Here is a 12,381-nt window from a genome sequence, read left to right as displayed (position 1 = left end):
TGTGCAAGCACTTATCAGGGAATGAACTTAGGAAATTGTTGTGAAACCACTACCCCTAATTCAGGGATTTTGCAAAGCTGTTTGAACTTTGATATTTACTAAGTGACCTCCGTTAACTAGCGTCATGGTAATGTCCTTAAGTTCAGAGTCACACTTGATAAACTGCTAAACAACCAAGCAACACAACTGGAATATTTGTATGAACGTGCCTTTGGGAATATCTAACATGCTGTTACTACTCAATGTCGTCCTCACCCTGTGGGTTTCCTGTGCTCATGCACAAGGTAAGTGGAAGCACCCCTGAACACTCAGCTTCCCTCTTGAATGTAACTCCACGTTTTATCTACTTTCACCTGTCTTTATATTTTAATGATAGACTAATAGGAATTGTCTGTATTGTGTCATCATGATAGAGTGTAACCTCACAGGAAAATTATCTCATATTCTCTTAAGGGAAAACGAAAAAAAATTATGTTTTTTCTGTTTTTTGAGTTCCACAGCGAAAGGACTCTCAACGCTGATTATAAAGATAAATGAATATGCTCACACAACATTAGGAAAGAAGTCACAGGCTAGCTTCTGACTTCAAAATGGATGGAGGTTTCTTAGTTTTAATGCAAGGAAATATTTGGGAGTGATGGATATCTTTATAATCTTCCATATGGTGATAGTTTTACGGATTCATATGTCAAAACTCATTAAATCAGGCATTTCAAATATATTTAGTTTACTGTGTTTTAATTATAACTTCATACAGCTGTTAAAAGTCATTGACATCATGATCAATTTAATATTTCAATAAAATAAACAGCAGGTTAAAAGAAATATCCATTTCAACAAAAAGTATAGTAAATTCTTAATTCCAGTGGAATGACAATTAATTTTACTTTACATTTCTGAGGTCAGAAGTAATTGTTGGGCAAATAAATTAATAAATAATTTTTAGAGCGTTAACCCTAGCACATTGTTCACTGATGTGTTTTCACATTTATAGTGAAATTTTCTATATTAATTTACCTGAATGCAATTGTTCTATATCAAAAATTCTCTCTTATAACATAACAAATATTGTGGATCCTTTCACTTATCTTTAAATTAAGGAGCACTTTATTTTTGTATATTAATTCTAATTTTACATGTACACGTCAAGATTTTATTGACACAATTATGTTTATTTCATTCTTTTACAACTCTATGGATCCTTCATCATGATATCTTTTTAAAGTGTCTTATTTCTTTTAAAATCAAAATCTCCTTTCCAAGTTATTGTAAACAAAACCTCTAATATGCTTTAGGATTTCTCATTGCACCATTTATGATTAGAATATGAAACACTATTTGTTATTTTTAATTTACAAGAGGAGTGAATCTAAATAATTTTTTGCATGGTTGGTTTTGTATGCTATTTAAGTCTATATTTGGGCAATTTCTTTCATCAGCAACAACAATAACAATACAACAACGATTCCTGTCCAATGTAAACTATTCCCATTCAGTGAACTCTTTCTAAAAGTAACCTTTGAGCTGAAAGCCCCGTAAGCTTGGGTTGCACCAAGGTTTTTCAACAGAGAATGGAAGCCATTTTGTGGAAGCACACCTGTGTGTAAACAGAAACATCTTTGTGTATTTAGTGGACGGACACAGGTTGAATTCTGTCCTCCAAAATTCATACGTTGAAGTTCTAACTCCCAGGAGCTCAGAATGTGTCTGTACATGAAGGTATGGTCTTTAAAGAGGTAATTAAGTTAAAATGAGGTCATTATGATGGGCTCTGATTCAATAAATCGGGTGTCAGCATCAGAGGAGGAAATTAGGACACAGACACATAAAGGGAAAACCTCGTGAAGACACAGGGAGAAGACGGTCATCTACAAGCCAAGGAGAGAGGCCACAGAAGAAACCAGCCCTTCTGATACCTTGATCTTGGACCTCTCACCTCTAGAATTGTGAGAAAATAAATTTCTTTGTTTTAAGCTTCCCCATCTATAGTACTTTGTATGGCAGCCCTAGCAAATAAATACAATCATACTTACACATTTTGAGTGTACAGTAATAATCAAAAATTCTTTTTCTATTTTCCACTCAAGTATATTTAAATTCTTGCATACATATTTTTAGAGGACATTCATCACAAGTTAGTAATTATATCTTAGCGGTTTTTTGTTGCTAGTATTTTTCCTTTATGAATATTTTATATTCAAATTGTCTTCACTGAAAAGGTTAGACATAGTCATATATACATGTATGACTAGATGTATATGAATAGATATATTCATAAGTGAATGTATATTTGTTCGTATATGTCTCCTGTGCAACATGTGACGTGGACTGGGAGAGGAGGCGTGGAAAGGGCTGAGATACTGGGGAATCTCTGTGGAAGACACAGGAAGAAGAGGCACACGAAATGAAAGGAGAACTACAGACAGTCCTCCCATCCCTCCAGAAGCAAACGTCTTAGATCTGGGAGGTTCACTACATAGAACCACTTTTGTTCTCTTCTTCAGCGTTTACATTTTTCTGTGTGATTTTAATCTTGAAAATGCTTCCAGAGAACTTAAACATACTGAGCTCCTCAAGTACCTATGTACTCTTAGTTATACATTGTCCCAGATCTCGGTCACTAATGCAGGTGGAAGAATTAAGCTAAATAGAATAATAAATTCAACAATGGGATTATTAACATAAGTAGAGCTATTCATTAATGTAGGATACTATTTCTTTTCTTAAGGAAGAACGTGTGATTTTCCAGAGATAAAACATGGAACCATATATGATGAAAACAGTTACAAACAAATCTTCCCAGTTGACATAGGGAAATATTTCTACTACACCTGTGATCACAGCTTTGTGTCCCCTTCACAATTACTCTGGAATCGAATAATCTGTACACAGGAAGGATGGTCACCAAGACCAAAGTGTCTCAGTGAGTAAACACCCTCCTCGTTGTCCGGATGAATTATCCAGTGTGTTCAGTGAGTGGAGAGGCTCGGCCTGAAGGCATCACAGAGCCTGGACAGTCATAGCAGCGGGAACCGGAGGGGCCAGCAAAGATGACCTATGTTATTGCTCGTTGTGAGAAGCTGTTTGTAGAAAGTAGCTTTACAAATGTAAATTTTTTCTATATTCAAGTCTTAATTACTGGCATGGCATTTTAATTTTTTACATGCATGGCTTAATTTTTAAGAAACAAAATTTTTGTACTTGATTTCTCTTCTGAAGTTTGCAAAATGTAATGCTCTTTCACTGCAAGATTTGTATCTGTCATCTTTTGGCTTTTAGGACAGTGCTTTTTCCCTTGGGTGGAAAATGGTCATTCTGCATCTTCAGGACAAACGCACCAGGAAGGTGACACTGTACAAATTGTGTGTGACACTGGCTATAGCCTCCCAAATAATTGGAGCAGCGTTACATGTGCGGAAGATGGCTGGTCCTCCCCTCCTAAGTGCAGTCGTGGCTGTAAGGAAAACCCTGTCCTCTGGGATCTTGTATTCTTTTATATTTTATAGAGAGATAACAGGATTTAGTATATGCAGTATTGCTGTTTCTACTATTGTCACCTTTTCAGTTTCAGGGTTCTAACTGTGTCTAAGTAGACATGCAAATATCTGGATCATCACTAGAAAGTCATCTTGTCTACTTACATAAATTAAATGTAGGTGCTAATAGAAAACACTAGCCAAGTACATAGTGAAAAGCTATGATTCTCACATTATATAGTTTCTTCAGTGTATTTTTTTATCAGAATCAACAAACTTGATAATACATATTGTGCTGCTTCTCAAATATACAGCATTTTTAACATAATTCCTAATAATTTCACATAATATAACAATGCATCAAAAGAAGCAAGTCAAAATATGGTTCTCTCATGATGCTGTAAAAGGTAGCACACTTTAATTCTGACAAGGTCATTTGGCAAGTTAGTGAATGATTCAAAGGAAGGAGACAAAGGGAGAGAAGCAAACTAGCCTTTTTTAAGTGTGCAAAACCAAATTTATAAAATTGAAACTTTCAGTTACCACATATGGCTTTTACTTGACTTCAACTTAGGATAAGTCTATTTATAATTCTGCTGAAATATGCCATTCACATTGTTTGATGATCTTTCCTATTATGATGTATGTGTGTTTTCCATACCACTAAGTAATTCTCTGAAACTGTCTAACTGGAAATATTGTCAGATCCCATAGGTAAGAGCTCAGGCCCCCAAGACTGCTGTCCCACCCCGCCCCCTTCAGAATTCAATCACAAGTCCAGCTTGTCATCTGTGCTTCTGTTTACTGGCTATACATTAGAGGTTCCTGGGACTTCCTCTTCAGGTTCAATTAATTTGCTAGAGTGGCTCATAGAACTCAAAGAAATATTTGATTTACCAGATTCCCAGTTTAAGGAATATAACTCAGCAACAGGCAGATGGAAGAGATGCACAGGGCTAGGTACATGGAAAGGCACAGAGTTTCCATGCCCTCCTAGTGGCCACTCTCCCAGCACGTCCACATGTTCGCCTGCTAGGAATCTCTCAAAATCCCATCCTTTTGTTTTTTTATGGCGGCTTTATCACAGGGGCAAATTGATCAACCCGTTGGCCATCGGCAGTTGATGCAATCTGCAGCCCCTCTTCCCTCCCTGGAGGTCAGGGGTGTGGGACTGAATCTTCTAACCTTCTCATCACAAGGTGGCTCCCTTGGCAACCAGCTTAGGTGCTTTCCACCGCATATATACAATGGAATAATACTACTCAGCCATAAAAAAGAATGAAATAGTGCCATTTGCAGCAACATGGATGGACTTAGAGAATATTATCCTTAGTGAAATACGTTAGACAGAGAAAGACAAATACTGTATGATATCATTAATATGTGGAATCTAAAAAATAATACAACTGAATGCATATGCAAAGTAGAAACATACTCACAGATATAGAAAAGAAACTAATGGTTACCAAAGGGGAGAAGGAAGTCAGGAGGGACAAGTTAGAGGTGTGGGATTCTGGGATACAAACTACTATGTACAAAACAGATACGCGACAACGATATACTGTATAGCACAGGGAGTTATAGTCATTGTCTTAACCTATAAGGGAGTATAATCTGCAAAAATATTGAATCATTATGCTGTACACCTGAAACTAACACAATATTGGAAACCAACTATACCTCAATTTAAAACAACAAAAAAACTGATCATCCTGCTTGTTAGTGAGGATGAGAATCAACTGCAACTCTTACACATTGCTAATGGGAATGTAAGATGGCACAATCACCCTGAAAACCAGTATGGTAGTTTCTTGTAGATTCAGTCAAGCACATATCAGATAGCCCAGCAATTTTACTTTTAGGTATTTATCAGGAAATAGTAAATATATGTTCATTCAAAGACTTGAGTTCAAGTGTTCATAAATAGCTCAATCGTAACTGCCACAACCTGGAAACACTCCAAAAGTCATTCAACAGAGGATAAAATGGATAAACATATTTTATATCCGTAGAAAGCTACCCTGCTCCACAATGGAAAGGAGTGGCCTAGTGATGCAAGACACCACATAGAAGAATGGGTTTGACATTGGATGAAATAAAGCAGCCAGATGTAAGAGAACGCATGCTGTATGAATCCATGATACAAAGTTGTAGGAAGGCAAAATTATAGTGACAGAAAGAACATGGGCTTCCTAGAGGACGAGAGTTGGGGGAGGTGGAGTAGAAAGGAAACCACAGACTTTTAAAGGAAGATGAAAACTGTCTCTAGTTTGGTTGGGTGGTTACACAGGTGTACACGTTGTCACATCATTGGCCCACACGCTAATATGTGTGGATCTTATTGTATGTAATTCATATCTGAATAAAGGTGATTTTAAAAATGAGCACTTGGAAACCAAAGATATAGTTGTCCAAAATATTGTAATGTGATTGAGTCACTAGAAGAAAAGAAGCCATAGAAATCTGCCTAAATAGGAAATTAAAAGTGAGAGAGTATATAAAATTATTAGAAACCAGAAGCTCCAGACAGAAAGAAAAGAAAAAATTATAAAATATAAACAAAAATAGCACAAAGGAGAGAGCGATGTCAGCAAGATAAAGGATAAGACACTCCTCTTGGTATCCCACCTTCAACAATAATAATTTAGCATCTATCCGCAAAAGCCCCTTTATGGGAGATGCGGGACCCAGGTTCCAGGAGATTGTGAAACCCCAGGGGTGCAGTCCAAGCACAGGCACAGGTATCTTGTTCCCTCCCAGTGTGGGTGAAAGTCTAGACTGAACACTTGACCCCTGTTGATCAAGGTGGGGAGAGGGTTGGTCTCAGGTTTCCTCAATGGTGTTTTTCTAGAGTGAGTCCTGTACTGTGAAAAAATGTTTCTCTCTTGCTAGGCTGATCCTTTCCTGGGCCTTTGGCTAAAGGAAGCAGAGTCTTCCTGGGACTTTTTTTTTGTTTGTTAATTTTGCCTGAACGTGAGATCGTTTCTGGGTTGTGGTCTCAGTGCCCAAGTCCAGGATACATACAAGGCAAAGTGAAAACTCAGACAACTCACTGCAGTGTAACTCCTTGAATCCCAAGGTCACTAAAAGATCTACTTCTTTTCTACACCCTTCACAACCTCTTATGTTGGTCTTTATAATATGTTCAGGATTTTTAGTTAACAGAGGGAATATTTAGCAGAAGAAATAAATAAGCAGAAATGTTCCCGTCTCATTTTGTCCAGAACAGGAAGCCAGAAATTCCCTTTCATATTATACACATTTGTAATTCTTTGAATTTTGTTTAAAAAGCTGATGTTTCTCTTGTAATAAAAATGAAAATCAATAAAAAAAAATTACCAGAGATTCAATAGCCACTGCAGTATGCTTAATATATAAGACCAAGAAACTTTCTTTGTTTATCTTAGCTATCCATCTCTCTAGCATATATTCATTAAGGAAAACATCTTTAAATACCAGACTACTGCAAAGCAGACATATTTGTTAATGTCTTATGTGTGCTTTCATGTGGGGTGAAAGGAAGGGCTTAAAATGTGACTCTCAGTTTAAGTGATTAAAATTTTTTCAATGAGTCATTTCTGTCATAAGAAATCACAAGTCTTGATATTACATATTGTTCTATACTTTTATTTACTTTCTTTAACCTGTGTTTGTCTTTGGTCTCTCAATGAATCAAATTATTTTTCAGACTCTCAAGGAAAATGTGGGCCTCCCCCACCAATAGACAACGGAGACATTACCTCATTCCCGGCACCAGTATATCTTCCAGGATCGACAGTTGAGTACCAATGCCAGTCCTACTATGAACTTCAGGGAAACAGATACGTAGTATGTCAGAATGGAGAGTGGTCAGAACCACCAAAATGCTTAGGTAAATATTTTAATCTTCTCGTGGATCCTGGGAAAATCAGTGTAATTGGTATAATATTTTGCTGTTTATAATAGAATTTTTATGGATTAACAATTCTATTGAATGCTTGGCTAACAAATATTAATATGTGAGAAAATAAAGTTTGAAAAATTCTTGTTCAAGCAACTATAGCAATGAAAGGTTATTTAATAAAAGCTCTTAATGTGATAGTGACATTATGAATCTTTTATTAAAACAGTTAGTTATTAAATTAAACATAGTACCTCATTTTTATATCATTAATTGTTTAAAACGATGGAATCTACATAATGGATTTTCAATGAGTTGGTTTAGAAAATATTTTGAGAATGAAATCCTGGACCAGTGTAAAAGATTCTACTTGAAAGTCTGAAATTCTATGGAAAATATTTGTATGCTACTTAATGTTTTTTGTTTATTTTTTTAACTTCAGATGCATGTGTAATTTCAGAAGAAATTATGAAAAAACATAACATCCAGTTAAAATGGAGACGTGATAAAAAACTTTATTCTAAAACAGATGACACTGTTGAATTTACGTGTAAACGTGGATATTATCCAAGGACACGAAATCATACATTTCGAACATCCTGTCAGGAAGGAAAACTGGCATATCCTACTTGTGGATGAAACAGTGGTTAAAATGCAGTTGTAAAATTGAAATATGTACATGTATTCAGAATTTTTCATTATTAATCCAATTCTCAGTTGCTTTTATCAAGTAAATCAGAATTTGTGTTAAGTATTATGTGGATGATGTAATTATAATCTGGGAGACCAATGAATCACTTCTTAAAAGTACTTCATTAAAACCTGGCAAACCAAAATGCTATGTGTCCTGTTCACAAAACATCTGTGGCAAGAAATTAGATGCAACCACTTCAGTGCCTCCTTCCATCCATCATTCTCCTAACTTTCTCGAAGCTTTCTCTGTAACTTCTGAGGCTTTCTGAGACTGTTTCAGAAGAAATGGAAAAAAATGCTTGTCTCCATATTCAAAATAATATCACTTCACAAACACGTAAAAAGCAATCTGTGTCATACCTATGTTAGTAATTAGATCTAGTTATTACTTACCTTTGCTTATCGATCAATAGATAAATATACCAAAAAATGATGAAATCCGTGTTCTTCTACAAGGTGTCTATCTAGCACATGTAATAAACGAGTCATAAGGAGGAGTTAGAATCTAATTGGGTATATATCTATCATGTTGACATAAAAAGTGGTTTAAAAAATCCAATATGAAGTATAAACACACACACACACAAACACTATGCTCTGATACTGAATAAAGGTTTATAGAACAAAGATTGGTAGGAAGTGCAATAAAATATTTTAAAAAACTATAGTTGAATTTAGAAATAATAGGGGTAAGAGGTGGTGTTTAACTCCTTTATACTTATGTGAATTCTAAATTTATTAACCTTTAAAGTATATATATCACCTTTGAATATTTTATTTTAAATAAGGATATATATAAAGCAAGACAATACATACTGAGAATTGTAAAGACCTCTTTGGTACTGACCTTCAGATCTAATAACATTTTCATGAGTTTGCTGGTATAGAGAGTTTCGGAAACATTCAATCACAAGAGTCTGAAATGTGATCTTTATGTTTTTAATTTCAAACAGCATAGCTAAAAATCAGTTGACTAGAAACATTTTAAATATCTACAAAAAATGAACACTTGAAGATGAAAATAAATATATAAATAATTAAAAATATTTTAGGTAATACCTTGTTACTGTTGTGTGTAAATATCCATCACTATACACTGTCACCAAAGTTTTTTCTTGTGATAAGAACTTTTAAGATCTACTATCTAAGCAACTTTCAGATATACGATACAGTATTATTAACTATAGTTACCTGCTGTGTGTTACATTTCAATGACTTATTTTTTTTACAGCTGAAAGTTTGTACTTTTTCTTTACCCATTTTGCCCAATCCCCCATTCCACTTCCAGACTCTGGCAATCACTAATCAAGTCTCAGTATCCATGAGCTCAGTTTTGAGTTGGTTTAATTGTTTTTTGGTTTTGTTTTTAGATTCCACATGTAAGTAAGATCATACGTTGTCTTTCTCTGACTTATTTCACTGAGCATAATGCCCTCAAGGTCCATCCACGTTTTCACAAATGGCAAAATTTCATTCTTTTTAAGGCTGGATAATATTCCATTGAATACATATACCACATTCTCTTTATCCATTCCGCCATCCGTGAATACTTACATTGCTTCCATATCTTTAATATTGTAAATAATGTTGCAGTGAACATTGCATGTATCTTTTTTCTTTTTTAAAAAAATTTATTTAGTTAGTTTTGGCTGCATTGGGTCTTTGTTGTGGTGCGCGGGCTTCTCATTGCAGTGGCTTCCGTAGTTGCGGAGCACGGGCTCTAGGCACGTGGGCTTCAGTAGTGTGGCATGCGGGCTCCGTAGCTGTGGCTCGTGGGCTGTAGAGCACAGGCTCAGTAGTCCTGGCGCACGGGCTTAGTTGCTCCGCGGCATGTGGGATCTTCCCGGACCAGGGCTCGAACCCGTGTCGCCTGCATTGGCAGGCAGATTCTTAACCACTGCGCCACCAGAGAAGCCCCCATGTGTCTTTTCGAATTAGTATTTTCATTTTCTTCGGATAAATACTCAGAAGTAGAATTGCTGGATCATATGGTAGTTCTATTTTTAATTTTTTGAGAAAACTCCATACTGTTTACCCTAGTGGCTGAACCAACTTGCATTCCACCAACAGTGCATGAAGGTTCCCTTTTCTCCATATCCTTGATAGCACTTGTTAACTTTGTCTTTTTAATGACAGCCATTCTGGCAGGTGTAAGGTGACATCTCACTGTGGTTTTGATCTCTTCATCTGGCTCTTGATTTGTAGCCTTTAATGTCCTTTGGAATAAGCTGATAATCCAGTGAGTAAATGGGTTTTTCTGAGTCTCATAAGCCATTTGAGTAATTAATCAAACCCAAGAAGGGGAAGATGGGAACTTCAGATTTATAGCCAGTCGGTCAGAAGTACATGTAACAACCTGGACTTTGATTGGCATGCTGAGTTGGAGGGGGTTGTTGGAACCTCCAGTTTGTAGCTGGTTGGTCAGAAGCACGGGTACAACCTGGCCCTATAACTGGTGTATGAAGTAGAGGGTGATCTTGTGGGACTGAGCCCTTTACCTGTGGAATCTGATTTTATCTCTGGGTAGTGTCAGAATTAAATTGATTTCTTGGGCACCTTGCTGATTTCTGGGAATTGCTTGCTGGTGTTGGAAAGCCTTCACACAGGCACACAACCACATTGGAACTGGGTCCAGAAACGCTTTTAGTGGACATCCTTGTCCCTCCTGATGATAGAGGAAAAACTTTCAGCTTTTCATTGTTAAATATTATATTAGCTGTGTACGTGTCATATATAGCCGTTATTATGTTGAGGTATGTTCCGTCTATACATAATTCATTGACAGCATTAACATAAATGGAGGTTGAATTTTGTTAAATGCTTTCTCTGCATCTATTGCAATGATCATATGATTTTTATCCTTCGTTTTGTTTTGTTTTTGTGTGTGTGTGTGTGTTCACTTACTTTAATAACACTACATTTACCATGTTATCACCATGGAATGTAAATTCAGGTTAGACAAGAGAATTTCACAAGTACAACAAAGCATTCTGTAGTATACCGAAGTTTGTATAATGTCTGACCAAATCAGTTTGCTCATAAATCACTTCCATTATAGGCAATTTATTTAGTTTAACATTTATGATTCTTTCAGAGAAAATAAACAGACTGCACACATTTAGAAAGTATTTTTCATTTACCTTTGCAGTAGTACTTAAAATACACACTTCTATTTCAAAATGACATTTAAAAATTATTCTAATATAACAGCAGCAAACTATAATTCTGCAATTACAAAAGAGCTAAACGGGGATCTACAGTTAAGTTATTCTCATGTTTACAGCTATGATTCTGAAACAGATACTACTTCAAAGCAGCTGTTACCAGCTCTTTAGGTTTGGTTTAAAAACACACACAGAGTTGCCGGGAGGTTTATAATGTTGTATTCCGTGCACTGTTCTGAAAGGGTTCTTCAAGAGCCAACCAGACCTTAAAAACAGTACTCAGTCCACAAAGCGGTCAGAAAGAGTTAAATTAACTGGGGTAAATAGGATTCCTACATTACATCAAAAGCATATGATATTCTGCAGCAACTGGGAGCATTTTCAGGTTTGGCATGTTGTCCTCTTTACAACTAATTTTATCTGAAGAGTTTAAGAAGGTGGACATTGTACGACTATCAAGTGCATTTAAAAGTGACATGTTTTTGTGCTAATCTGACTCCCCTGAATGACCTAGCTAGTGAACTAGTCACTAGGCAAATCAAGCCTGCAAGAAAGGAAGCCAATATTCAAATTACCATGTTATTGTTCAACCCACAGAATTTATTTTCAACATAAACATATAACCTCAATATGAGATGTCTAACTAAAGCAAGCACCACCAAGACCAAGACAGCATCTCCTCTTCTAAGGTTTAGGTTTTGCCCAGAATTCTTGATACGTGGAATAGCCCATACCAAGAGCCATTGCTCCCACAGCAAAGCCTTGGGCTGCCACGCGCCTGTGGATCAGGTGAACATTTTAGTATTGCCCCAGCTCTTCCATTTATATAATCCATATGCAACGATTGCTGCAAAACCTGCCGTTCCAATGGGGACAAATGGTGCCTCTCTAGCTTTTCGGATAAGTTTAGATCCCTGATCTTCACCATATGAAGAAAGAGAAACAGCTGTGTCACTTGACATAGTGATTGAAGAATCTTCCTTCCTAGGGCCGAAGAGGGTCGCCAAAGGTGGAAGGGAATAGCGGCCCGGGGAGAAGATGAAGCCCATGGCAGGAAGGTCTTTTGGTTTTACGCCCTCCTCTCAACCCTTCAACTTTCCTCCCCTCTCTCTTCTTGTGACTTTGTCAGGACCCCATGGCCGGAGCGCCCGCCCTCTCAATCCCGCCT

At 36.6% G+C, this 12,381-nt stretch overlaps 1 protein-coding gene and 1 pseudogene across 1 annotated transcript; one reads left to right on the top strand and one right to left on the bottom strand.

Annotated features, from left to right (window-relative positions):
• Window positions 1-226: 226 nt before the first annotated feature.
• Window positions 227-8,005, top strand: LOC133089093 (complement factor H-related protein 2-like). Its single transcript, XM_061187277.1, has 5 exons — window positions 227-288; window positions 2,733-2,923; window positions 3,280-3,456; window positions 7,165-7,347; window positions 7,799-8,005. The coding sequence occupies exons 1-5, from the start codon at window positions 227-229 to the stop codon at window positions 7,993-7,995; spliced, it is 810 nt and encodes a 269-aa protein (XP_061043260.1). The 3' UTR covers window positions 7,996-8,005.
• A 3,803-nt stretch (window positions 8,006-11,808) lies between these two features.
• Window positions 11,809-12,175, bottom strand: LOC133087696 (HIG1 domain family member 1A, mitochondrial-like; annotated as a pseudogene).
• Between the last annotated feature and the right edge of the window lie 206 nt (window positions 12,176-12,381).

The sequence above is a fragment of the Eubalaena glacialis genome, chromosome 3 (genome assembly GCF_028564815.1).
Source record: "Eubalaena glacialis isolate mEubGla1 chromosome 3, mEubGla1.1.hap2.+ XY, whole genome shotgun sequence".
Taxonomy (NCBI): Eukaryota; Metazoa; Chordata; class Mammalia; order Artiodactyla; family Balaenidae; genus Eubalaena; species Eubalaena glacialis.
The sequence above is the reverse complement of the archived record's forward strand: the minus strand, read 5'-3'. Positions and strand labels throughout refer to the sequence as shown.

Coding starts and splice junctions, on each gene's coding strand:
- LOC133089093 (XM_061187277.1), top strand. CDS start 227: ATGCTGTTACTACTCAATGTCGTCCTCACCCTGTGGGTTTCCTGTGCT. Junction 289..2,732: donor TGTGCTCATGCACAAGGTAA/GTGGAAGCACCC, acceptor TTCTTAAGGAAG/AACGTGTGATTTTCCAGAGA. Junction 7,348..7,798: donor AGAACCACCAAAATGCTTAG/GTAAATATTTTA, acceptor TTTTAACTTCAG/ATGCATGTGTAATTTCAGAA.